This window comes from Cinclus cinclus, chromosome 1 (assembly GCF_963662255.1).
Source record: "Cinclus cinclus chromosome 1, bCinCin1.1, whole genome shotgun sequence".
NCBI classification, from domain to species: Eukaryota; Metazoa; Chordata; class Aves; order Passeriformes; family Cinclidae; genus Cinclus; species Cinclus cinclus.
Genome location: NC_085046.1, coordinates 99,808,971 through 99,836,375, shown reverse-complemented (window position 1 = coordinate 99,836,375; position 27,405 = coordinate 99,808,971). Strand labels below are relative to the sequence as shown.

Sequence of the window (27,405 nt, the reverse complement as noted above, 5' to 3'; positions counted from 1 at the left end):
TAAGTGATTTTCAAAGTGATTTTCTAAGAGCTGCAGTGATTTTCTAAGAAGTATTCTTTGCTGGCCTTCTAGTTCTGTTTTAAATCTACCTGCACAAGCCACATAGCTGCAGTGAATCTATAAAAAATGAGGGCTCATTCAGGTATTTTAGCCTCTCAACGTCAGCCTCTGGTGACCTTATTATCACTATTCTACCACCAGAATGAAGAGAAGGTTGGGGAAATTCTACTGTCCAAATGCTCCTTTTCTGGGCATCACTTTTAGAAAGAGGACATAGTCCTGCTAAGAAAAGCATTGAGGAGAGCACTTCCCCCTCTTTGCAACAGTACTTCTCTGTGATGTTGTGTGTAACTTTCTGTAGATACTTTCAGCGGGGATACTTGAGCATCCTGCCTACTGCTCTGTAATTCTCACTGCCTGCTTTTAAAACATCCCTTAAACAGCCTTCCAAATGACACTGTGGCAGCCTAATGACAATAAACCTCCAGACACTGAGGCAGACCCGAAGCATACGGGAAGAAACCATCTGCACTGCATCAGAATAGGATCTAGCCTGTTTCAGCAATAGGTACGGACTTTTATTGTTGGTAAATTCAGTAACTAAAATTTTGTAGTTCAAGGCAAAACACTACAGAAAACACTTCTATCATGGTCTGAGATGCTTTCTAGAATGCAAAGCCATGATTAACTGTACACTTTCTTTTTCACTGAAAAGGAGAATATCTGTACTACATCTCAGCCAATCTCACCAGGAAATACATTTACTCATCTGCACAGAAACTCCCTAGGGAAGCCACCTCATGCTATGGCAGCAATAAAAAGCACATGTTTCCAAAACCTGGAAGAAACTCAGATTATGGAAGAATCCAGACCAATTCTGTTTTATACTAGTCCACATTATACTGCATGTTTGTAGGGTTATTGCACTTAAGGAAACTAATCTAATCTAAGAACAAAGTAGATACGCATTTGGAGGAAACGCGTGATGTAGAACAATGAGGCAGCAGAAATTATGACAAACATTTGGTGAGGATTTATTCAACAAAATTTCATTATTTCATACTTCAACCAAACTTTTACACTTTGTGTAGTAGTTAATTCACCTTCTCAGAGTTTGTTGTATTTTTTTTTTTTCTGATTCAAAATGGGAACTAAAAATATTTCACTAAGTATAATGACAGCCTTGCTGTCTTTGTGGCATCCGCTGTCAGGGTGTATCTTAGAAATTTAAAGAATGAGGTTAAACTCTCATGCTACAATCCATGAAGTTAAGTCCTTTGCTTAAAGAAGGAAAAGGTCCAAGTGTTTAATTTTAAAAAGTGTCTATTATTTTTGTGAACTGCCTGTGGCAAGAATGTCCTTCTCATCCTAAAGTCATCTGTGTCCTACAAAATAAACAAGAAAAGAAAATGGATCTAGATTTAGGGTCTGTTGCATTAAGTAGAATACCCAAGTCAATTTAATTTAGCCTAGTCTCTAGGAAATTAATTAATTTTGTGCTCAGAGCTAGTAAGTGGTGGTGTTATGCAATTTTCTCCATGCAAATGTGTTTGCCACTAAAGCATTTTTCTTCTAGTCCTGAAAATGAAACTTAGCCACAATACAGGTGCTGAAAGACACTTAACAAATTTCATACACTGTGTGTACCTAATGCCTCTTTCAAAAAGCTACGCTGATGGACTCAGTCCCTGGGCTCTCTTTTTTCCCATTCAGTGCCAAGTGTGCATCAGAACAAGTCATTTGGAAAAGCCTCACTCTGACAGATAAAGTGTGTGTTCCCAACACTCACTCGGTGTTTTAAGCAAAACAGTCTGGCTGCTCTATTGCATAAGCCTGCATTCATCCCGGGCTGCCCTCCTTCTAAGAGGCGGATCCAGAATCTCTTCCCTGCTCTGCCGGCATAGTAATTTGGCTTATACGGATTCTGGAACAGTGGGTTCTGAATTCTCCTCATCCTTGACAAATCCAAAATGACACACGAAGACAAGGGAAAAATAGAAAGGACCGTGTATTTCTTAGCACGCACTTGAACTCCCAAGCAGTAACAAGCTGCTGTTTGAAACCTGAACTTGCCCTTCGACTCCCGAAGCCGCTTTTCCCACACTTTTCCCTTTCATTTCCGAGATGGCCGATGCCAGCCGCTATGTTTTCCCCCAAAGCCCCGGTAACGCCGACAGCCGAGCCCCGTTCCGCGAGATGGCCCTGGGGACACGGGGACGGCGGAGCTCCCGAGGGGCCGCTCGGCCTGGAAGGGCGGCTGCTCCTTCTCATCCCGGGGGAAACAGGAGCGCCCGAACCCCAGCCCCAGCTCCAGCCTGGAGGTCCCGGCGCCATGTCAGGAGGGGCGGCCGGGACACGGCCACGGCGATGGCGGCGCGGCACATCCTGCCCTCCGCATCCTGCATCCTGCATCCCGCCCGCCGCATCCCACCATCTCGGCGCGGCCCCAGCACTACTCTTCGCGGTACCCCCGCCTCTCCCGGCCTTCCTCCGCCCCCGGGGCTCACCTAAAGTCAGCATCCAGCAGCCAGCCCGCCTTCCCCATTGACCGCGGCGGGCGCTGCTCTCCGCCCCGCTGCGCTGGGCGGGGCGCTGCCGGGGCGCGCAGTGACAGCCCCGGCCGGGCGGTGTGTGCGCCCAGGGCATCCTCCTCGGCGGGCGCTCCTGGGCGGGGAGCCGGGCCCCCCGCGCCCCCCGGCCCCGCTCCGGGCAGCGCGCCCGCCGCGATGAAGCCGTGCGAGGAGGAGGAGGAGGAAGGACGGGCGGCGGCGGCGGCGGCGGGCGGCGGCGGGGACCCCTGGAAGGAGTGCGCGGAGGTGGCGGTGCAGCTGGCGCGCCGCGCCGGGCAGGTGAGAGCCGCACCGCCCGCTGCCGCGGCCGGGCCGGGCCGGGCTGCCCCGCGGCCGGAGGAGCCTTCTGCCGGCGCGGGCTGAGGAAGGGCCGTGAGAGCGTTTGGCTGGTGCGCGGAGCTGGGGAGGGGGAGGAGGGCGGTGGGGCTCAGCACCCGCTCAGCCGGGCCGCCGGCCGATGGGATGGCGGCAACGGGGTCCCCATCCCTCGGGGCCCCAGACCTTGGTGGGCCCGTCCCTCGGGGGCTCCATCCCTTGGGGGCCTCATCCCGCGGGGCCGCTTCCCTCAAGGCCCCAGTCCTTGGGGGTTCTTCCCGCGGGGGCTTCATGCCCTCGGGGGGCTCCTTCCCTGGGAGGCCGCGTCCCTTGAGGATTGCATCTTTTGAGGGCCAACATTTGTTTTTCAGAAGCTTGTGCAGAGAAAAACAACCGTGTCAAAGAGGTTTTTCTCTTGTTAGATCTGGCAGAGTCTTCAGAGTGACCGAAATTCTCTTGCTAGGGACAAATAGCAGTGTGGCGAAGGTCTGTAGTAGCTTATTTCAGATCCGTGTTTTGATGCAGCAGGTCAGTCATTTCAGGAGACATCCTGACCCCACTCTGTTCAGCAAAACTTCCACCAGGTCTAACAGAGCCAAGAAGTGGCATCAGCAGATTAACTGATTGAGAAACTGGGTAAAGCACAAACCTCAGCAATGTATATTTCTCTCTTGCTTCTATTCTGCTCTGTTTTGAAGCACACCTTGTACCTATACACTGGGATTTAAGAAGCTGCCTTTTCTACCTTGAGTTCAAGATCCATAACTTTTCCTTAGTGTGTGCTATTAAACGTGTTTTCTCCTTAGTAAAAAACAACTACACAGAGATTAACAGAATGCCAGAGGAGAGGAGACTTGTTTTAATAATGCAGGGACTAAATGGATAATCCAAATCAGGATGACAGGTAATGCTCTCACAGACTCTCAAAACAGGAGTTTCTCCAGCATAGTCATTCTGCCAGCCATTTCACAAGAGAGACTCATTACTTACTCAAGCCTCCACACCTTATTTCTCAAAACACCAATTTTGAAGACAGCTTTAGGCTTCCCCAATCATTTTACTTGCTCAGAAAATCACAGTTGAGCACCTTTTCCTGGAAGAAGTAAACATTCCGTAAGACTAATACTTGAATCCAAAATCACAGTTTGCCATTGCTGCCTTGCAAATGGCAAGAAATAGCTGATTCCTTGGCAGGCCAAATTTAAGCCAGCCAAGGATGTTGTTTAAGTAGGACTTTGGAAACTGTTTCTTTCCTCCCCTAATTATTTTGTCATGCTAAGGAATCTTTTTTGTTAGAAAAGGCACATCCTTCTGGAAGAAAAAGTGCAGGTATGGATCTGTCTTTTATTTAAGTGTCAATCTGCTTTCAGCTGTTGCCAAAAGAAACTAGAGCTAAGGACACAAAGTGCAGTGTAACATGCATTTGGTAGGACTGGATTTTTGTTGACAATTGACTGATTAAAAAGGGGGTTATTTTGATCACCAAAAGCAGTCAGTTCCACTAGTCAAGTTAATATTTTTCTTCTGCTTCCCATCCCTCAGACCTTTCCACCTTCACCTCCATCCCCAGAAATCTGCTTGTACTCTGTATCCCCAGATCCAACTCTGGTCTCCATCCCTGCGTGAAAATTTGCCACTTCAGCCTTCATTTTAAGGTGCTTCATTTCTGAGGACTGTGGCAAGTTAGGAAGGGTTGGAATCATTAGAAAATGTCCACAGGAGGCTTGGCCTGAAGAAAGACATGCGCTTTCAGATTTTGGATTTCTAGGAAAAGTTAACCAGTAATACAGTTTTCTGGTCTCGCCTTTTGGATTATACAACTACTTGATTTGTATTGCATTGTGTTTCATGACTATAGGTAAAATATATCTTCTTTCCAACAGACAGGCATCTATACTCAGGAATAGTTTATTCTAAACTTAAAAGGCCAATAGAGAAGTGATGCTTGAATGTGTGTCAACTGTGTTGTTGCTGGAGTAACTTCTATTACTGGGTTAAAATTGCTGCTTATCTTGTCTATCCCATTGTTTAGTTCTTTTTACTTTTATGAAATATCACAGGCTCTCAATATATATATGGCTGTTTCATAATGAGAATGGCCATGGTTTTGTAACGTCTGTAATTGACCTGCTTTAAAATTCACTCTATAAGGCCACAAATAGCTGCATTTTTTCAAACTTCTCTTACGGCTTTTTCTGTGAGTAAGCTGCTTGCTCTGTTCTTTAGAGTACACCCATAGATTTGATATGACTTTTTGCTCAAGAAAAGCTCAAGAACTGTGCATCTTTGATGCTGTTAAGAGCACTGAGTTATATTTGCACAGTTCTTTCCAATTGCAGAATTGGAAAAGATTCACCAAAATGAGTAAACTTGCATCCAGGTAAAATAAGAGTAAGAAACTGACACTAGGACATGGTATGCTGAAGTCCAAACTTTTTTTCTTTTTTTTTTTTCCTCTTTTTTTTCTTCTTTTTTTTTTTTTTTTCCAGAAAATAATTTTAGGAGGCATGAGACCTAACAGAATACTGCTTTAAAAAAATTTCCACTGGTATTCTAAAAAGCCAAGATTTTTTTTCCCCTGATGTTTGCTCCCAGGGGAAATTTTTAGGCTATTTCCTGTGTAACATGGACAGATGTTTTAGCAAACCAGCCTGGAGTTTCCTGAATTATTTGCAGGTACTCATGCTTTTTATCTAGATGTTTGATTTTATCAATGAGCAAATATTTCAGGGCAGTATCACAAGCAAGAAAATCCATCTTGGATCTCCCAGAAGTGTATGGTGAGTGCAAGCAGTATGGTGAAATGAAATATCTGACATGAGCACATTACTGTAGGTGGCTCTCCTGGCAGGTACTGGGGAAAAAGGTGTCTTGCCCTCTGCATTCTTCATTCTGCTTTGTTGGAATAAATTACACAAAGGCATTAAAAAAGGAAGAGTCCATGACTGACCACACTGAGCCCATGTCACCATTTCCCCTGCTCCATGGGAATGGAAGGAGGGAGCAGGGACAGGCCAGGTCTTGTTCTGTGATGTGGTTCCATGTAATGATTTAAATGTCCCTCACTCTGCATAACCCCCAAGTGCTCCCAAGCAGGGTATTAGGATAAGATCTGCATTAAAGGAAGGGCTGCATGGGCTGAGAGTGTTAAATGGCTCTGCTCTAAATAACCATGCTCCCAAAAATCAGTTGCTTAGGAATTGCTGAAAAATATCTGTAATCTAGGGACAAGTCCTAGTACAGGAATAAAGTCTAGTAAAATACATTTACAGCCAAATTACAGCAGCTTGATTGCCAATTTCATTATACAATGGGGATAAGGTGCAATCAGCTGTCTCCATTTCATCATCCTGGAGTTCCTTTGGTTTCTGCTTGTCTGCTGCCTGTAACCGGGAGGGAAGACCAGAAAATTGCAGCAGGTATTCACAAATTTTATTGTAAGGCTTCTGCAAGGAGAGGAGTTGAGTGATGCTCTCAAAGTATTCTGAGGCAGCAGGCTCTAACACTCCTTTGTAGGCAGCTGACTTTTAGAAATTTTTCAACAAAAATTGAATTCTACACTGCTCTGAGCTGCTTGATCGTTTTCCAAAGAATAAAAATTTTTCATCAATTATGCAGGAAATGTGATCCTTGTATGGGGTTACTCTGGCTTGGATTGCATACCTCTATAAACTGGAGAAAATGCAATAGAGGTCCCTTTTTTCAAGCCCTTTGTAAGTGGCAGAGAATTGGCAGAATCAGAGCTGTCCATCCTGTGTGCTGTGGGTGAGCCTCCACAGATGTGGTGCTCATTTGTGGCTGGTGACCTCGGCACCATGACTTCTCTCCTCTTGACATATTGCTTGCACAAGAGGTGGGCTCATTGCAGGGCTGGTAAATGCTACATATGTGTTGTAGCTCCTTGGTGTGGGCCTGCAGAGGAGATGGATGAGAGGGCCAATGGCCACCACTTCATGGTGCAGGCACACACTTGGGTACTCCTGCCTCCAAAGTGGCTGGAGCCTCATGCTGGCCACCAGAGAGACAGACAGAGTTGAAGTTAAAAATTATCATGAGCAACTGGGTAAAGGATCAAAAGTGAAAAAAATATTAAATTTGAAGCTGGGGTGTGCAAAGGGTTGCACTCAAACCAGAGAGATCAAGTGCCAGAGCGCACAATGGAATCAGCTGATTGCAGAGCACATCCACAGGAGAGAGGTTTCATCTCCCCTTTTAATTTTCCAGCTCAGGTATGGTCTCACTGCCCTTCTGAGCAGTGGCACCGATTTAAATGGCTTCAAAAATCTCAATCTGCTATGGATTAAAACTGAATAGAAGTCAAGAGCATGGCATTGCTAAGAAGAAATTAAAATATTTTCTGTCAAAAGGAGGGCATTCCTTATCTATTTCACTATGTGAACTTCCAAACAGTAAAGACAATATGAAAGTAAGGAGGAGCAAATAAAATAAAAGGTATCAGCATAGCAGTTTTTTAGAATACACAACTGAGGGTGGCTGGAGTGTTTTGGATTTTGCTTTGGGCTGAAGAGGAGCACAAGGGCCTTGCTGGAGTTGCGCTTTTATGCTTCTGTCGTAAATCCTTCAAGACAACCACACAGGGCATTGAGAGGAGTAAAAAGATTAAGTGTGGTTAATATTTTGATATACAGTAATGAACTTTAGCAAGACATCAAACTGAGAAGTACTACCAGCCCTCACAAGCTCAGTAAATAGACACAACTGATGTTTTACAGCTCACAAAGCAGAAACATTAGTCCAGATACCTTCTATACTTAGGCAATAGTCAGCCATATCCATTACTTGTCAGAACAATTAGCACACTCTTAAATATGGTATTTTATACTACAAAAAACCAAAAGCTGAGATGGCATTTGTGAGTTTCTGGTTCCCTTTCCTATGCATAATGCAGCAGAACTGTTTTCTTTGGTCATCAAGTATTTCTCAATGGTTTTAAAATACTTTGATCAATGGAAATTTAGTTAAGTAATTAAAATGTATAAATTTTAGATGGAACTTGGAATATTGATCTTTTTGCTGCTGGGTTTTAATACCATAATTCTAAACAAACAAGTGGTGCTTAATTTTTGGGTTTTGTTTTTGGTTTTTTTTTTTATTTCAAATAATTTCTCATTTTCACTGCTGAAAAAATAAGTGATCTCCTTTTGCATCATGTCTCTTTATTTTTCTTTTTAATGAAGAAGTGGGGAAAAAAACAAAGCAGAAAGAAAATGGCAAAAATGGGGAAAAGCTTTCACTAAATATTTTCCCATATGTGCATTTGTACTTGGGTTTGTAACAGTAATACCCTGGAGAATCAGATAACAACATTTCCAGAAGAGTGTTCAGGTTAAAATCATTGGTTTCATATCAAGGGAAAGCTTCAGGTTTTTTTCTTGTTAAATATATGGCAAATGTTTGGGAACCAGAGTGTCGTCAGCATTTAAAGTTCCAAAAACCCACACAAAACCCCAAAAACCTATGTCTCTTTGTTGACAAAATGGAAACCAATTATGTTTGCCTTATTGCATATCTTTTAAAGTAAGAGAGCAGTGGGGTATTAGCCCTGTAAATAAAAAATTTAAAAAAAAATTAAAAAAAAATTAAATAAAAAAGAAGAAAGAAAAAGGGCTTTCCTTTAAAAATGCCTGAGCCTTGAGGCTTTTTCTTATATTGTGCGTACTTTAGGTAATTTTCTAAATAATGATGACTGCCATCATCCTTTTATTCCTTTAGTTGCATTCCTTAATCAATCCTTTTCTGAACTGTCAAGAGAGGTTTTCGTAGAGTGATTCAAAATGCCATGTTCCTGAAGAATACTCACTAGCTCAGAAGGATTTTTTGTTAAGAAATTAGAACATCCTCTGGTAGAATTGGGCCTACAGCTGTTTTTCAGGATTAGCTATATTTTTTTCAGAGGACATATTATCTATATTCAGCACAGGCTGAATGCGCAACAAATCTGATTTATGAACTTCTGTTTCAGATTATTAGGAAAGCTCTGACAGAAGAAAAACAAGTGTCCACAAAGACATCTGCAGCAGATCTTGTGACAGAAACTGATCATTTTGTGGAAAATTTAATTATTTCTGTTCTGAAAGAGAAGTTTCCCTCCCACAGGTGAGTGCCTATAGAAACCATCAACGACTTTTTTTTTTTGTCCTTTATGTGCTGCATATCTGACTGATATTTAAAGGGAATTTTAAGTCTGTGTATCTTTCTTATATATTAACATAATGCTGTTGGCCACTTTCATAGGACTCCTATTTTTTAAAAAGTACCATTTCCTTATACTTAATACTTTATATCTTCTATGTTTCTTGATATATGTATTTAATAGCAATGTTTCCCCTGTAGGGACATCATGGATGAAGGTTTCATGTGGATCTCCATGATGTTCAGAATACTGGTCTGTTGCCTACTGTATAAGTATTATGCTAAGGCTGTCTATAAAAATATAGCAGAAATATATTCTAGCAAAGGTCCCACCCTGCATACCTTTCCTGTTGCCATCACATATATGAGTTTGCCAGATCAGGAGAGGTACAAGTGTATTTAATGGCATTAACCTTGTGTTCTGTAGTGAGAAGATCAGTGAGAAGCAGGGTTGTTTGTCATCATCATCATTATTTGATGCCTACTCATAAACAGGCTGTGAATTACTTCATGGGATGCAAACCCAAGGTTTTAAAAGTAGATCAGGTTGTTGATTCCTCTTGAATTATTGTGGACAACTTAAAAATAGCAACTCAGCTCATGCATAGATTTGAGAGAGGGTTTGTATTAGTTGCCAGGTTTGGTTTGATGCCGAGACTGCCATTGATTTCTACATTTGACTTCAGTAGATTAAATTCATTTTCCTGCAGAGTCAGTGCAAGGCCTGTGTATCCCTTAAATAGTGTCTGACTCCCTTCTAACTGTGGTCACCTCTGATGGGGATGAGCCTTGCATTCTAGCACTGTGCAGAAATGAACAAAGGAAAATCTGAAGGGCCAGCTACTAGTCTGATTGTCAGTGATGCTGCTGGGCAAAAAAGCAACACCATAAGAAGGAGCAGAAAGCATATTTTATACTAAATATGGCTTTCTAAATACATGTTGTATGTGATAGCATATTGAAGCAGAACTGTACAGCACAGTGTGTGGTTCTTGGCTGCAATTCTCAAAGGAGTGCCAGGCTTTACAAGCCTATTATTTATGTAATATTCCTTCTACTATTGCTGGCTGTGCTCTTCTCTCATCTCCTCTCTTATGTTAGTTTTTTTTCTCTTGAGCAGTCTGGCAGAGAATATAAAACCTACACATTTCCCATAAAATGCAAATCACCAGACACACTCAAATTACTCAGAATGGGAACAAAAGTTGTAAGGTCGACATAGGAATGAAAAATCCCAGATTTTATGAACTCCATACAGTTAACTTCTGACTTTATAAGTAAATGAAGGAACTGCCATTTCTTCAAGACAATTTTATTTTGTTGATAGTGGTTGCTGGGTTTGCATAGAATTTGTTCATATAATGAATGCATTTAAATTAAACAATAGATTAAAACTAATTTTAACTAGATTAGATTAAAACATGTGCAATGAGGAGTCTCCAGTAGCAGACAGGGGTTAAATTAAAGTACAGTGAAAATATTAGAAGATAATTTATATTGTATTCAGTCTTTCTGCTATCCTGGTTGTTGAAAGCAGCACTGAAGATTTCTGTTATTTCTTTTTCTTCTAAATCATCTTGATTCTTATGTCCTCTGAATCAAAAATGGACTTTAGATGTTAGAAAAATTAAAAGGGATCTTATTAGAATCTGCCATTTGCACTGAGGTGCTTATGAGTCTTTAGATACTAGAAATGTACTCAGAAGTAAACAACTAGAAATGTACTCAGAAGTAAAGAGAAATACTAAGAAAATCTCTTCAAAAAGTAATTCTGTCCCATGTTTCTTTTTTCTTCTCTCTTCTTTGTTAAGTGATGTTTATCAGCTTCATTCACACTTCACTCAAGTTTTAATCTTTGCTCACTTTTTAGTACTCTGATTTGCCTCTAGTGAGTCTTTTCACAAGGATATTCTGTCAGATAGAGCCATGAGTTTTGGGTAGGCACAGACAGACTACCAGGGACTACTGGTTGCAAAAGGCTATCCCAACATTTTACCCTTGCTATTATTACACAAGCTGTCATCTTTTGTGTTCCTTGTGGCCTTTATTCTGTAGACATTAAAATTAGGACACAGGAGTTTAAGAGGCTGACATCCAACTCAAGTTTCCCATCATTCTGTCCTCAGATCCCCATATGGGACAGGTGAGGAGCAGCCCCAGACTGAGTTTCCTGCACTCAGCTGGATATCATTCCTGCTGCAGATTATGGTATGCTACAGCTTCCCTGCTGTTCCTGCAATGAATTTCAGAGTGGCATCATGGCATGAACAGATGCAGTCTAAGGCTTGGCTAAAATTACTAGACTCATTTTCAGTGGGAGTAAACTGTAATCCAGATTTGAACAGAGGTCAGTGGAGCTGGCGGGCTGGTATATTAAATTAACTATTTTATTGAGGTGGTGACCCCTCCCACTTCTCAAGCTGTTCCTAGAATTTACTCCAGTGCTTCACACTGAGTGTTTTGCTTAGTTTGCAGGTTTTTACAGGACACAGAGCAAGACATGTGAGGTGACCTTGCAGAACTTTCACATTTCCCAGTATTGTATAACATCAAGGGCAGGGGGGGGTTGTTACCCATTAGCCGGATTTCATCAAATGTGCACCTAGTTAGTTCTGCATTCATTTTGGAAAAATTGCTTTTGAGTATGAAGATTTTATCAGTGACACTGCTGTGCCCCAGCTCCAGGTTAGCATTTCTGAGCTCAGGGACTGCAGCATCACACCCCTGCTGTGAGGGAAAGGAAAGGGACTGGCCCACCATGCTTGAGGGCAAATCATCTAACACAGAAATACTCCTGTCTTTAATGAGGTTCACATTTCACCTGTCTTTGACTGGCAAGACAGCAGCTATAGTTCAAGCTCCAGCTGGGGGAGCTGGCAGAGGTTTGAAGCAGTGGTATAATTTATGTGGAATATGGATAATCTGAGGAAACGTGTAAGGTACTCCACCTACAAGAAGATGAATCTCCTCTGCATCCAGCAGCACAGACAAGGCATGGCTGAGTTTGGATGCTGATTACAGGATTTACAAAAGTGGAGTGATACAGCACCCACAAGATAAAATAATGGAATATTTAGAGCAAGGAGCCTGCGAGGTGTTATGTTAAACTGAGAATTTCAAACACTTGTTCAAGTCTTTCTCATTTCTCAGTTGTGCACTAGCACTTTGTCCTTCAGCTGTTTCCTTTAAAGGAGATGAAAATAGTAACAAACACTTCCTAATTCCATCTTGGTACCAGCTGAGGGTCTATAATGCCATCAAAATAGTCTGTCTCTATTTAGGTTGAGGTAGAGTAGCATTTGGAAAATTCAAGAAGTCTCTTCCTGTGCTGTCTGCAGAACATTTTAAACTCAAGCTTCAAGTGTTACCTGGAATAATGACGTACAGGTTGAAGACAAAATAAAATAGCTGCTACTCTAGTCCTAGAGAAGGGCTCTTTTTCAAAAAAAGAGCCTTTTATCTTTATTTTATCCTTCTTTTTTTCTCTTTGTGTCTTTGAGAGAAGCTTTTTTTCTTCAAGCATTTTCAGAAACTGAATACCACTGCCAGCTGTTCAAATGTGAAACCACCAGCAAGATTCAGTACTAACAGTTGGGTTCCACTCCTGCTGTACATATAGAATTTCATGAAAATCTGTGAGACTAGCACCTGCACATCTCTTACAGAAAGAGACCTTGGGCAGTTCATGGGAAAGCAGGGATAATTAAAGTTGACAGGAAATGTGCCAGAACTGGATGTTCGTTTCCCAGGGGAGAAGAAGAAGAAAACTACTAAAAGAAACTGGGACAGAACAACAGAAGAGAAGATGACCTCAGATTTCATTTTGTGCCTTGTGCATCCAAACAACAAACAAACAAAAAATAATTTGTTGATTTTTTTTCTGGGTCATGGGAAAAAGAAAGTCCAGCTTTGTAAACCTTTTAATTTCCTGAGTCAGATTACTGTAAAAAGTACAAATAGGAGCAAGATTGTGGATTTTCTAAGAGTGTTATTTCCTTCTGACTGAATTTGACTGCAGAAGAGAAGCAGGTGCAGTTTGCATGAAATTATATTCTGCATAAAATAATCTCCTCCTTGAGTTCCAGGGATGCCAGTTCAGATCCATTTCTACATTCATGTTCATGGCTTCCTTAATGGTATACTGAAGAAGTGTACATAAATAGAGTTCTTTTTTTTTGCCATGTAAAATATTATACTGTAGATGCAAGAACTCTCCCTCAAACTCGATGAAAGTTACCAATTCCTAAATTTAAAAATCAGTATATGTGTTGACATTTGTACGAGAATGTTTTATGGAGGGAGGGAGGGAGGGAGAAGTTCTCTCTTAAAAACCAGAAGATGGGGTTGTACTTTCCAAGTCGCATATAATGTTCTGGGATACTTGTTTTACCCTTGCACCAAATGCAGGTTTATTGCAGAAGAATCCACTGCTGCAGGTTCAAAATGTGTCCTCACTGACAGTCCGACCTGGATTATTGACCCTGTTGATGGAACGTGCAACTTTGTGCACAGGTAAATGGCCAACAGGCTGAGAAACACACCAAAACCCTAAACTTAGCTTCTCACAAGGCCTCCCTTCCTCCTGAAGGTGGTGGGTTTGTTCCTTTGACTCACACGTGGAAGTCATCCCTTTATATATCTTGGTACCTGGCGTGGGAGGCTGTGTTTGTGTGGTTCTCTGAGGGCGAGCTGGAGATTCTGCCAGCTGCCTCGTGGCTCTCAGCCTTTGGCACAGCCCTTGGCTCAGCCCCTGGCACAGCTTTGGCACAGCCCCTGGCTCAGCTTTGGCTCAACCCTTGGCACAGCCCCTGGCTCAGCTTTGGCTCAGCCCCTGGCACAGCCCTTGGCACAGCCCCTGGCACAGCCCCTGGCACAGCCCTTGGCTCAACCCCTGGCTCAGCCCCTGGCTCAGCTTTGGCTCAGCCCCTGGCACAGCCCCTGGCACAGCCCTTGGCTCAACCCCTGGCTCAGCCCCTGGCACAGCCCCTGGCTCAGCCCCTGGCACAGCCCCTGGCACAGCCCCTGGCTCAGCTTTGGCTCAACCCCTGGCACAGCTTTGGCTCAGCCCCTGGCCCAGCCTCTGGCTCAGCCCTTGGCACAGCTTTGGCTCAACCCCTGGCACAGCCCTTGGCACAGCCCCTGGCTCAGCTTTGGCTCAACCCCTGGCACAGCCCTTGGCACAGCCCCTGGCTCAGCTTTGGCTCAACCCCTGGCACAGCCCTTGGCACAGCCCCTGGCACAGCCCTTGGCTCAGCCCCTGGCACAGCCCCTGGCTCAGCTTTGGCTCAACCCCTGGCTCAGCCCCTGGCACAGCCCTTGGCTCCCTGACAGCCAGCACACGTTAGTGGGCAGGGATGCAGCGGGGCTGGAGGAACAAGGCTGTGCTGTGAGGATGCTTGGCCCAGCACTTCGTGTGGGTTCCATGCATTCCTTCTAGGAGGGCTGAACACTCCCCTTCAGACACAGGCGCTTCCTTCTTCCTGGGAAGTGCAACTGCTGCCTGTGTGTAGAGCAGCACTGAGAACTGAGCTGTACAGAGATACCGGTGTTAAATTTCTAAGGTAGCTCCACAAAATGAGATCTAGGGGACATTGCTGAAAAAAGGAAGACTTTTAATTCACCATTCGAATGTTAGGAGTTGTAAACTAAAGGCTATTCATATTTCTACTTAGAAATCCTGCCTTATAGTTAACAGCTTAATATAACTTTCATAAAGCAAAAAAAAAAACATTTTCCTTTACTTTTGGTGCAACTACACATAATTCCAAGGGAGGTGGGGGGTGTCATGTGGTGATATTTCATGCCATTAAGTGAAATTTCCTCTTTCTAGCAATATTTTCCAGACTTTCAAAGAACTTTTTGAAGTGTGTTTTTAAGAAATTAATTTATTTCATTCTTTAAAATGTAATAATTTTATAGCAGTCAAAAGGACCAAATTAAATATATGATCATCACTTTGAAAAAGGAGAGCATAGAGGAACTGGTTTCTTTTTATTTTGGTGTCAGCAGAAAGCTATCTCCATGTTTATTTGATATCTCATATGCATAGCTTGAACAAAATGAGCTCTTAAAAGCAATGACTTGTTAAAACAGTAGTTTTATACTGGATAATTCAATTACACTAAAGCAAAAACAGCCCCAAAATATACTGCAGGTTCAGTGTAAAATCTTTGATGTCTTCATGAATTTATTTCTTGCCTTCTCCAATATTAATTTACATCTTAAAAGGAATTGACAAAATTAAAGAGGGTGACAAAGGAGAAATAGTATAATGTCAAGTGCATTTTAACAAGTAAACTCACAGAGCCCCATGTGAAGTTTTGTTGCCTAAAGGGATTCGATAAGGAGTAAATTGAGAGATTTTTCATCAGTACTACTTCATTTCTTCTTTTTCACAGATTTCCAACAGTGGCAGTGAGCATTGGATTTGCTGTTAACAAAGAGGTATGAAGTATGTTCTTTAAGATGGGCACCTGAGAATTGGCCAGAAGTCTCAAAACCATGTGGGAACTTTAAATAATTTTTTTAAAAAAATTAAAAAAGATCAGTCACTACTCAGGTTTCCCTATTCTTTTTTAATGTATCTGATCATACTCCACTCATCTAAAATCATAGGCCTGCAAAACTTAATTATGCAAACTGGGGATTAAAAGAGAATTCTATGAATTATCATAAGTAATACGGGATTTATTGGGAGAAAAATGAAGTACTGGTGTAAGCAAGGTTCAGACAAAACCATAAGTTCAATTTAGTGCTGCCTCTTCATAATTTAAACACATATCCCAGTGTTCCTGTGTTATTCTTATTGCCTCTTTTCCTGCTAGCAGCATCTTTGAAAACTAACTCCTGCTGTGAGTCAATGTAGAACTGATTTTATGAAGAGTGAAAAATTACAGACCTAGTTTACTCAATCTGCATTTTTATTTTTCTTAGCATAGTAAAATAGTTGCATTTGCTACATGAGAGCTTGATGATGGTGTGGATGAGAAGGTACCTGGCCTTCCAATGTGCCATTTTGAGTTTCCTAGCTATACTTATTTGTACTAGTGCCTTTTCTCCAGATGTTGCTGGTTTACAATTTGATATATATCTATGAAATAACTAGTTACTCAAATTGCCAATGAATGTTCCTCTTTCAGCCTAATTCCACAATCTTAAATATATGTATAGCTTTAAGCAAAGCCAGCAAGAATTCTGTGCAGTAACAACCAAGTTTTCAGATGTTCTAATACCTCTTACTGCTTTAAAAAAAATAATGTTGTATACTTGTCTGGTTGGACTTTTCAAACATGGAAACTGCAGAGAAACACTTCCATGCTTTTCTGAAATTTATTCATTGCCAAAGGTCCTTTTGAATGCTACATTTTATTACCAGACAGCTTCCTCTAACATTTATGTTTTTTAGAACACCATCATGATTTTGATGCTGCATATTTTGGGTTATGTAAATTAAACAAAGCTGAAACAAAAGTAAAGAATGATGTTAAATCTCCCTCAGTTAAACAAATAGGACAAGCAGAAAAAAGAGTAAACTGTAAAGGAGCCAAAGTACACACAGGGGAACTGGCCTGATTATAAGCCTTGAAGAAATTCCTGCAGATGTCTTTAGGGAAAGGGTCTATTAATAGTGTGCTCCTCAAAAAAAAACCACCTTGGTTTAGATGGGACCTCAGGGTAGGGAGTCAGGACAATCTATTCCCTTAGAATTGTCTCTGATGAACACCAAGTACAGCAGGAAAATATTTGAAGTCGAGAACATCTGACATGTTTTCTTGACCTTGTGGCCAACTTCTGACACCTCAGGCAAGCCACTTATTTTTTGTGTACCCCTAAATTATATAATGCTAATATTACTGATTTGGGGGTAATTTTCAAAGCTGCCCCTTGAGGTTTGTAAAGTGCCTTAAAGTCTTTCAGTGGAGCCTATTAGAGTAATAGAAATTTTAAATATCAAGAGTCTAATTCTGACCCTCTTTTCATTGTTAAACAGAATCTCCCACAAAAATTCCAGTGTTACACATTCTTAAGCTTTCCTTGAGGGTATTTCTGTCCAAACTCCTTCTCTTGGAGTCCTGTGACTTCAAGAGATCCTCACAAAAGGATTTTGGAGAGAAAGATTTGAACAAGTGACTAGAGTGTACTGCTTTGATTGAAAAGGCAGGCAAATTCAATGCACCACGGAAGTTGAGGTGCCTACAAAAGCGTCCACTGTTAATAATGAGTGTGCCATGACTCCTGAGTTTGGATGCCTGACTGATCCCAGGGCCACAAATCTTTATGGTCCAGCTGAGATCAGTGGGGTAGCTTCAAGGAGTAACTGCTCACCAGTGAAAGCAAAGCATTCAGAGTCTTGCCTCAGAGGTCTTGTGTATTTTCAGTAAAAACATTTCAATTACACTTGTAAACAACTTAGTGTTTAATCTATTCTAATGTGAACAGAAGCAAACTGTGAGTAAGAATTTAGAGGATCAGGAACACATTGCATTAATTTCTCTTTATAAACTGAATTTTATATGACCTATTTCTCAATATCACAGTAACAGTAAAATTATTCCAGTTTTTTAGCATCAGTGTAATCTTTATTATGTGTACCAATTAAAATATTGCTGATCTTTTTGCCATTAGTAGTTGTTTATATTTATGATGAGTAATTTGAGTTGCATTCATTTCTTTCCTTTTCAAAATCTTAAAGCTTGAATTTGGTGTAATTTACCACTGCACTGAAGAACGATTATACACTGGTAGAAGAGGTCAAGGGGCATTTTGTAATGACAAAAGGCTTCAGGTATCAAAAGAGACAGGTTGGTCTAGATTTTGTTAGAACTGTAAAAGGAATATATTAATTTTGTTTCAGAGTTGTTGCAAATCATCATTAGGATAATGAACATCATTATCCTGATGGGAAGTATTTCACCTGCATGATAATTTTGTTGCTTTGTGTTTGTTTTTTTCTGAAAAATCACTTTCCTCCTTTTCTTTTTAAAATCTAAATATGAACTATTTAAATAATATAAATTATTTTGCTTCACAGCCATTGTTTAAAATAAGGAAGAGTGAGTAGATTCACCACTTTCATTCCAGCTGAGCACTGGCATAACTTTTTATAAGCAAGATGCAATGGGAATGGTGAATCAAATTCAGAATACTATTGTGGCTGCTATTCACTTCTTTTCCAATGGACTTGTATGTCACAGAGTGTCTGATGTCTGTAGGCAAATGTGCTAACAGTGAATTAAAGGGTGCATGCTTCATTAGGGGCTCTTTAGCAGCTTGCTCTGGCGTGTGAGGTATGTGTCAATGTACAAATAGCCAGCAACACTTTGCTAAGGCTTGAATGGAATTCTTTTATTGGTAAACCAAGTCATAGATCTGTCTGTTTACCTGATGATTATAGAAAACAATAATTCAGTTTTATTTAGAGAAGTTTCCTTTTAGTTAATCAGAATGCAGAGGAGAGCACAGCAGTCAGTTTTAAGTGGAAGCAGATAAATGCCAGAAATGTGCACCACTGTGCACATGAGGTGGCAAAAATTTCACCCCAAAGAGAGATTTAATGAGCTCAAAACACAGTAAATTGAAGTAATTTGACATACAGATCTCTTTAGTGCCTGAAACAGACCCTACATCAAAATTTCACCTGAAATTTGGGAAGTTTGGCTCTTCATCTCTTCAGCTGAGGTCTGCATATTTGGAGAGACAGATTATAAAGTCATTGTAAATCTTAAATCCTTAAGATTTTAATCACTGATTGTACATCACATTTTTTATCAGTGCTCAAGTATCTCATATTCCAAAAAAGCCCATCCTGGCAGAGACTACTAGGAAGACCTAGGGGTGCTCCCAGTTGGACTGCATGAACCACTGTGGAAATGGCCTCACATGCTTTTGCAGTCAGAGAGTTCTGGTTTCCAGCTGAGCAAAGAATAATTTTGGAACATGTCACTTCTGTCTTCCTTTCTCTAGACATCCAGTCTATGTGGGTGTCTAGAACATAGCAAGGGAAGCAGACCTTCTGCCCTTCCAAATGCTTTGAAATTTTCTTTTGTTTTGAGATATATCATTTTGTGGTGGGAAATTTTCACCAGTGAAGCTGGATCTGCTTTAATCTCACTTCTACTGATGTTATAAGTGTTTTAAATCACTTTTGCTCTGTAAGGGCTGTGGCTTCAGTGAAATAAACCTACCCTGGAAGAGAGACTTGTGTTTCCCTCTACCTGCCACTGGAACTGAAGTGGTCATGATATGTTTGAGATCTCAGCTGTCATGTCACTTGCTGCCATTTGTTTTTCAGGAAATGTGATTGTTGTATGATGTTGAACTACACTTATACATTAATTGCTCAGACTTAATAATCTGAAATCACAGCCCAGGCAAACACTGTTCTTTGTCAAAACCCAATTTTGTAGGTTTGGTATGGGAGTGAGCCCACACAGTTATGGTACACTTAAATGAAGGATCCATCTTCCATGTTATCTTGAGTGATACTTTCTTCTCATGTTTAGATTCATGTCAGGCCTTACATGTGCTAATACTGTAAATGTATTTTCTTTTTTTAATCTTGTGTGGTCAACAGAACTGATCTTTTCCTCATAAATTTATCCATATCACTGTTAAGTCTTTTCTACCAAGCCTGCCTTTTTTTCCCCCTCTATCAGAATGAGGAATAGTCAGTAAATTTTATCTCATGTCTTGGATTCCTGAAATCTCATAGTGTCTTGTGATCAGTCAGCTCTTTTTTCAAAACAGAGATCTCCCTCTTAGTTGCCTTAGTCTGTTCATCCAATTTCCAGCTGTAGCCTTGAAGAAAATTGAAGAGATCTGTCTATACATTAGAAATATTTTAACAACTCAAAAGAATAACTGTCTCAGTCACAACCTAGCTATCACTGGCGTAGTGTGAATGCTTGGTGCATTTCAGCAATGAAATGGGTATTAAATGTCCTCTGATTATAAATTGGTTCTGTTATGCAAAATAGCATGAGGCAGATTGCTTTCACCATCCAGAATTTTTACTAGTGGCTAAATAACAAATACCCTACACCATGCCTGGATTGGTGTTTTTCTGTTTCAATGGAAGCAATTTAAAAAGCAGCAGTTGTATCTATGTTCCTACAGTTAATATTTGTGACACCCAGTAACTTTTAATCTGTTTACATACCTGTTATTCACCAATCATTTTACCACACTGCTTGAATCCATAAGGTTCATCTGCAGTACTAAATTATTTGGTAGCCTGTTTAATTAAATGGTGTTTCACTCCAGTCTAATTTGCTTTAGAAAACCTTCTTGCTGCTTTGTGCAGAAAATTTTCAGCTTATGCAGGTTGCTGTGAGAACCAGGTAGAAGTTGCCTACCTGAATGAATGTCTCACCTTTAGCAGAGGGTAGGAGGTGACACCTGGCACTGGGCACAGCCCAGTCAGTGAGTTCTCAACCACTAAACCTTTGAGTTTTGTCATCCCTTTAATGCCTCTGAGTTCAGCTGGCACTGCAGGAGCAGGGATACTTGGCATTTGATCAACCACCTCCACGTACATTGGCATACGCTTGTTGTAGCCTGGCAGTATTCAGATCTCACATGAGGACTGCTTCAACACCTTTCAAGTCACTGTGAGTCTCTCCTTTGACTGTACACAAGGCTGGTATCTCCATCTGCTCTAGGACAGCATTGCCTTTGCTGATCGCAAGACAAATAGAACAGTCACAGATTATTATGATTAAAAATACTGCTTTAATTTGTCATAAGAAGGGTTTTTTTTTTCCAGTCACAAGGTGTCTTCAGTCTTTGAAATGCCAGAATGAGCTATTACTAGGTGACTAGTGATTTAGGGAGAAACATTTCTTTCCTGTTACTGGGTTCCCAAATGTTTATAATTGGTTAACAAATTACATTAAAGTTCCCTATTCATCCTGTTTTCAAAATATGAATGCATTAACATCATTAGCAGTTACTAGATTACTGGATTCTTTTTAGTTGACTAGTATTGGTGAATTTGCCAAAAGGTGACTTGTCAATGAAATAAAACAATATATGGAAGGAGAAGGAATGTCAGAATGCGTTCTTGGTTTTAATCCTCCTGTTTTGTTGTTTTAGTTTTTTTTTAAGTGTGTTTAGAACAGACCATTTGATAGGAGAAACCTAGTCTTGCTTGAATTTCTATGCAAACTTGTCACTTTATTAAAAAGTTTGGGGTAGAAAAGGGGACATGAAAATTATTTTTGTGTGAAAAAGGCCGTTAGTGTTTTATTTAAAACTAAATTTTTTGAACCTACCTGGAAGCTGTTGAATTAATGGAAACATCTCTCTACCATTGCAGATATCTCGAAGGCCTTAATTTTAACAGAAATTGGTCCAAAACGTGACCCTGCAACTTTGAAATTGTTCCTTGGTAACATTGAGAGATTGCTCAAGGCCCAAGCACACGGGTAAGATGTTTTACAGCATATGTCTCACATTCGTGACCAAAAAGTCATTTTAAAAAGTAATTAAAAAAAAAAAAAGACTGAAACAAGATTGAAGTCAAAAGCACTTTCTTTGCGTTGCTGTGGGGTGCAGGGTCCGTGTCATTGGGAGCTCGACGCTGGCCCTGTGCCACTTGGCATCTGGCGCTGCAGACGCCTATTACCAGTTTGGGCTGCACTGCTGGGACCTGGCAGCGGCCACTGTCATCATCAGAGAGGCAGGTGGCACTGTGATAGACACTTCAGGTGAGCAAAATGCCCTTGCTTTTCCACTGACTTTGGGGGGACTGAGTGAGTGGCTGCCTTGGGGCAGCTTGTGTCACCTCAAGTGCTGCCCCTGTGGCTCCACCTCATTTCTAGCAATATCCTGTAGAAAGGTGTGTACCCTCCACTAGGCTCAGGCTGGTTATTCAGAACACACTGATATAATTCCAGTATGGGGTTTCATCACATCAAAGGTCTTTTGAGTCAAACTGTATTTCCCTGACTTTGAGTAATTCCCTTAAAGCCTCATATTTACAGTAAGGAACCAGCCCAGGAGATTGGCAGGTACACTCAAATGTTTCCAATTACATTCCGAAGGAGACATCCTCCCAAGAAAGGAGGGCTGTGAGGTACCAATTTGATATATGGCTAGAAACTACTCAGAGGGAGTAAAGGGCAGCACAGTCTCCAGATTTTTACTTTATTAATTTAGATGGTACACATCTCAGAGTAATGGTTTACTGGTGAGCAGTACCCGGATACTGTGGAAAGATCTGGTGGATTAAGAAGGATATGCAGAATGAACTAATTTTTGTCCCATTACTAGAAGAGGGGAATATTGCATTTATTGTTGGCCTACTGAACAAATCTAGTCATTCACTGTTCCTCTTGCATACTTCGGCTCTGTATCTAGAATTTTATAAAATAATTTTTTGCTGGAGATTTCCATGTACGAGTTGTTGAATTATGTTGTCCTTCTCACCTCAAAAGGAGCGTATGAAGTTGTTTCTGTGTTTCTGACCCTATCTAATTACAGCATGGCTTATATTTAAGACACTTCTTGTTAATCCTCTTGTCCTCAGGGGGACCTCTGGATCTTATGTCCTGCCGAGTGATCGCTGCAGGCACAAGAGAGATGGCCATGTTCATAGCTCAGGAAATACAAACTATTCACTACCGACGGGACGACGAGAATTAAATACTCATTGTGTGGAGTTTGCCCTCCTGAACCATGTAACGTTTGCAAGATAAGTGTCTTGAAAGGGTACGTGATTTCAGCAGGATGATTTCTGTGGAGATTTTCTGTGTCAAATATTTTTTATAAATTTGTTACCACGTGGGAAGGCATAGGGAGATTTTTAGACCTCTAAGAATCGTGTTTCCTTTTTAATATGTATCTCTTCCAGCAGTATCTTTTTTATAAGATAGAATATTTTACTTGTAGCAAATTAGTCACAAAATTAGGTTGTAATTTCATATCTGTGGGGCTGATATTTAGTCTTTTGTAACACGCAGCTAAAAAAATGGAACTTTATTTTTACAGATGCAGATCTCAGGTAAATGAGCTTCAGGACTGTAGTAAAGGAGGAGTAGTTGAGATGTGTGCCTATAATAATACCCTTGTTCCACGATCCTTAAGAATGCAATAAAAATGGCATTGCTGTTTCCTAACAACATCATAGCTCTGTATCCATATATGTACATGTCTGTGTGTCTGTGTGTCTGTGTGTGTGTATATATACACCCATATGTGTCCGTGCATCTATACACACACATCCCCAGGGGTGTATGTGTATATATATGGATATCCTGGATGTTTACAGCAACTTAGAGAATGCATAGAGAGAAGAAAACTAATATTGGAAGCTGTTTTAGGGTAATGTATTTTTTTAGGTTATATAGGTGATTCCAGTCAGGGCTATCCAAATGGCGAATAGCAGAGCTGATCATGGAAAGTGTTTAATTGTTTTACAGACTGCCCAGCTGGTTTTGTTTCCCTTCATCCCTCTGCATGGGCATAAATCACACTGTCCTGTAGGCCTCTGTTAAGATACTCAAACCTGCAAACAATTACTACCATAGAGTACTTATAGTTAAAACCAGGAATATTGAATTCAAGCTGAGTTATTCACAGTATTAACCATGACACAGCAGTAGGAGGCCAGGAGAATAGAACAGTATCAAAGAGCTGTATATTTTCGAGAAACTTCGAGCAGAGCAGCAGGATTTGGTCCCTTATAGGCAAGTTATTAAAACTATGCACTTAAGATATGCTTGCAAAAAGCTGTAAATCACATGCCCTTCTTGCACAACGTTGTAATCACACTTTTTGATCAGAAAAGCCTGTAAAATCAGTTACATAGATTTCCTAAATATACAGTTGTTCTCTATCCCTGCATCTAGCTCATAATTTCTATTTAGATTGTGTTTTAAATCATGAGCACAGGGAAAACACAAGTGTATTGAGAAAAGCAGTTGATATGAAATCACTTCTATTTTTTCATTAAAAATTTAATTAAAAGAGTGCAAGTTGAATAAAGGAATGAGCCAAAAGAGTTGGTTAAAAATTTAACTTCTTTTGTACACTGCATGTGTAGACTTTTTAAACATGTTCAGATATCTGCTTAGAAGATACAAACTAAACAAGATTTTTAAAAATAACCTTGTGTGTGTTTCTTGCAATGAAAAATGTTTTTCACTGAATATAACATGAAGTTCTGTGTGATTTCTTGATTTTTTTTCACAAGAAATACAAGATTTTGACTGTGTGAGGAATATCTAAACCCAACTAAGCATTTAAAAGCAGAAGGTTCTTAGCAGAAAATCAACGCTTTCTGTCACAGTGGCCAACATTTTGTCACTGCTCCCTGTTACCCCCTCCATCTCTTTGAAGCCCTGTTTGGAAAAGGAGATTGTAAGCCCTCTGGGGCAGGGACAACAGTAGTTTGACTCTGGGTTTTTTCACAGCGCTAATAGGATGAGATTCTTGTCCACAACTAGGCACTGAGTTGCTATAATAATACAAATAATAAATGCTAATAGGCTCACTTGTCTCTGGTTCACTCCCCCTACTTCCCAAGCACAGAGGAGATCGAGTGACAGATGTGGGGCTTGGTGGCACTGCTCTGATTCCAGAGTGCTTAGCCCTGGCAGCCGTGGGAGCAGCTGGGGCTTTACTGGGCTTGGGCCGTGCCTGTAAGCCCTGGAAGGAAGCTTATGCTGGCAGGGAATCAAGTGTGCTGGAAGCTCAGCCCCACTTCATCCACTCCCCCCTCTCACCCCGTCTCCCCCACTGCATGTGTGAGGAGCTGCTCCATGGCTCTGCGAGGTTTCCCAGCAGCTCAGCTCACTTGTACAAAGAAAGTCTCTGACCTAGTTAGAGCTGGTGTGCCCTGGCATTCCCGGAGCTCGGCAAAGCAGGGAAATCAGTGCGTCCACTTCAATGGCTCACGCCAGTGATTTGCGAAGCTGGGAGCCAAGCAAGACAGGAAGGGAGAAGCACAGAAACCAAATCCCACCTTCTCATTTGTGCCCAGGATGCAGTTTGGGGTTTTATTTGGACTGTAGTCCAAGTATGTTAAACTGGCCGTGTGCGTGGGGAGCAAGAATCCTGTCTCCCCCACCTCCTCTGCTGCCTTTGTGCCAGGACAAACATTTCTGAACCCTTCCAGGGGACCAGATGAGTGAAGTGATCTGCCTGCAAAGTACCCCAGTGAACAACAAAAGCATTATTTTGGAGGCACACTGTTTTCCCGAGCCAATTCAGTCCCTGGCCACCATGAGCGGCTGACTTTAGGCACCAAAGGGCCAAGCAGGACAGCTCCCTTCACAGATGGTGTCACAGTATCCCAGTCCAGACTTGGCATCAAAATGCAGCCTTAAAGCTATTTGACTGCAACAAACTGTACTGGAGTTTGTTCTCTCTTCCTTATTTCTTGGTAGCCAAGTGAAATTTCACTCAGCGTGTGCCTAGCAGCTCATCCTGTGACTGCAAGCATTCATAGTGCAGCATATTAGCCAAAAATTTAAATCCCCCAAAATGCTCAAACATGTGGAGTCTTTTTCCTGCCAGCTGTTGTAAAATGCTTCAACTGTTTTCTGCTGCATCGATTATGGAGTACATACTGTATCCAAGTTGGGTGAAGATTTTCTCCTGAACACCAGCCCAACAAAGATGCCTGTGCTCTGAAAAGTAAGTTCTTCCTCTGTAAGCAAAGAGCCATTCCAGTTCACATCTGCATCCCTCACCAGCTCACTGGCAGAGAATAACCTCCAGTCTGCTGGTCTGGTCTCAAGGATGCTTTCTGGTAGAATAAAGAGTGGACATAGCTGTAAACTCCAGGGAAATTTTCAGTGGCTGATTCCTGTGCAGTGTGTCTTGTTGAGCTTGTCAGATTTTGCAGAACAAGTCCTGGCATGTTTCAGGTGTGCTGAAGGACTATTTTCCCCTTGATTATGCTAGTTAATCTCCCAGTTTTGAAGAAAATATGCATGTATTGGAGCACCTACCCAGGCACCCACATGCAGTATTCTCTATGTTTCATCTAGATTTTAGTTCCTGTTGGCCACGGCTTCAATTAAAGGAATGAAAGTATCACTAACCAGTAGCCATTCTGGTGTCAGAATTAGTTATGCTGTTCCCTCAGCAGGGTTGGATCTGTTCAATGTCTGCACAAAGATGTGCAAGGGGATCTCTGAATAATGAAATAAGGCTTAAGCCACTATATCAAATTAACACAGACCACACCTTTTTTTCTGGTACCTTCCCAGAGCTGCCAAGACTGTTTAAATTATTTTTTCCTTTATGCTAGTAGGGAAGTTGTGTATAAAAATGTGTTCTGCTTCAGGACTGTACTGCCAAGCCTGAAAACTTGAGAAATCAAAATTATTTTTCCTCCAGTGGTTTCCATTTTACAGCACGTCAAAGTCCTTCATAAAACATCTCCCCAACATTACAGAGTGCAACAAATCATTCACCAGCAGTAGAAGGAAGGATTTCTTTTTTCTTTTAATCCATCCACCAGGCATGAAAGTAGCACTATAGGATGCTGCATTTAATATGCATGCTGTGTTCACATAGCAGAAGAACTAATGCTATTCCAAAAAATATTGGCACTAACTCTGGATTTCTGTTGGTTTTGCTCCTGAAGTTTTAATCTTAAAAAGCATTACAATGGTGGGTTTGTATTTCTGTCCTTTTCATCCCATTATATGTGTACAGTGAATTTGAGAGTAAAATGGACATGTGACCTTTCTTGTCACAGAACAGGAAGGTGTATGTTTCACAACATGAAGAAGCTGAATTCTGTATCTCAGCTGACTGAGCTACTATTATTACTATGTTACTATTTCAATGACCAGAAAAAAAATAATGTACAATTTCCCTTGTGAACAGCTGTGAAGTCTGTGCATATTAACAAAGGTACCACAGTGCAGCCTGGTAACAAGGCAGCCAGAGAGACCCGCTTCATAAAGGCGGTGTGGGAATTGGTCAATGATCAGAAGTCACTTTCACTGCAGTCACTTTTATGCCATCACTGAAATTCATTATATCATACTGAATACTTCAGTATATACCTTATAAACAGCATTTATACTTTATCATCCTCTGCATCCTTTTGTGCACACTGCTACTTCATGCTCCCTAGTACACTATGCTTTTTCAGTTAGCTACTGACTTTTAGTTTTACTAAAAGTTAGTATTTCTTTTAGTGGATGCTCAGAGGTTTTATAATATAACCATTAAAACTATTGTTTTCCAATTCACTGAAACAAATGGATTCAAAATTGAGGTCTGAGTCTTCCTGGCAACACTTACAAGGATGAATTGGATAAATCAGTGGAATTATAGCTGTTTTCAGGAGAAGTATATAACCAACATTTTCTTATGCAGGAATATTTGTCTATCTGGTCATGGGGAG

General features: G+C 41.1%; 1 protein-coding gene across 1 annotated transcript; it reads left to right on the top strand.

The window, feature by feature from the left end:
- The first annotated feature begins 2,726 nt into the window (after positions 1 to 2,726).
- Positions 2,727 to 22,682, top strand: IMPA2 (inositol monophosphatase 2). The gene is made up of 8 exons (XM_062500903.1): positions 2,727 to 2,849; positions 8,869 to 9,002; positions 13,446 to 13,550; positions 15,437 to 15,482; positions 17,731 to 17,839; positions 21,355 to 21,463; positions 21,594 to 21,745; positions 22,567 to 22,682. The coding sequence occupies exons 1-8, from the start codon at positions 2,727 to 2,729 to the stop codon at positions 22,680 to 22,682; spliced, it is 894 nt and encodes a 297-aa protein (XP_062356887.1).
- The last annotated feature ends 4,723 nt before the right edge of the window (positions 22,683 to 27,405 follow it).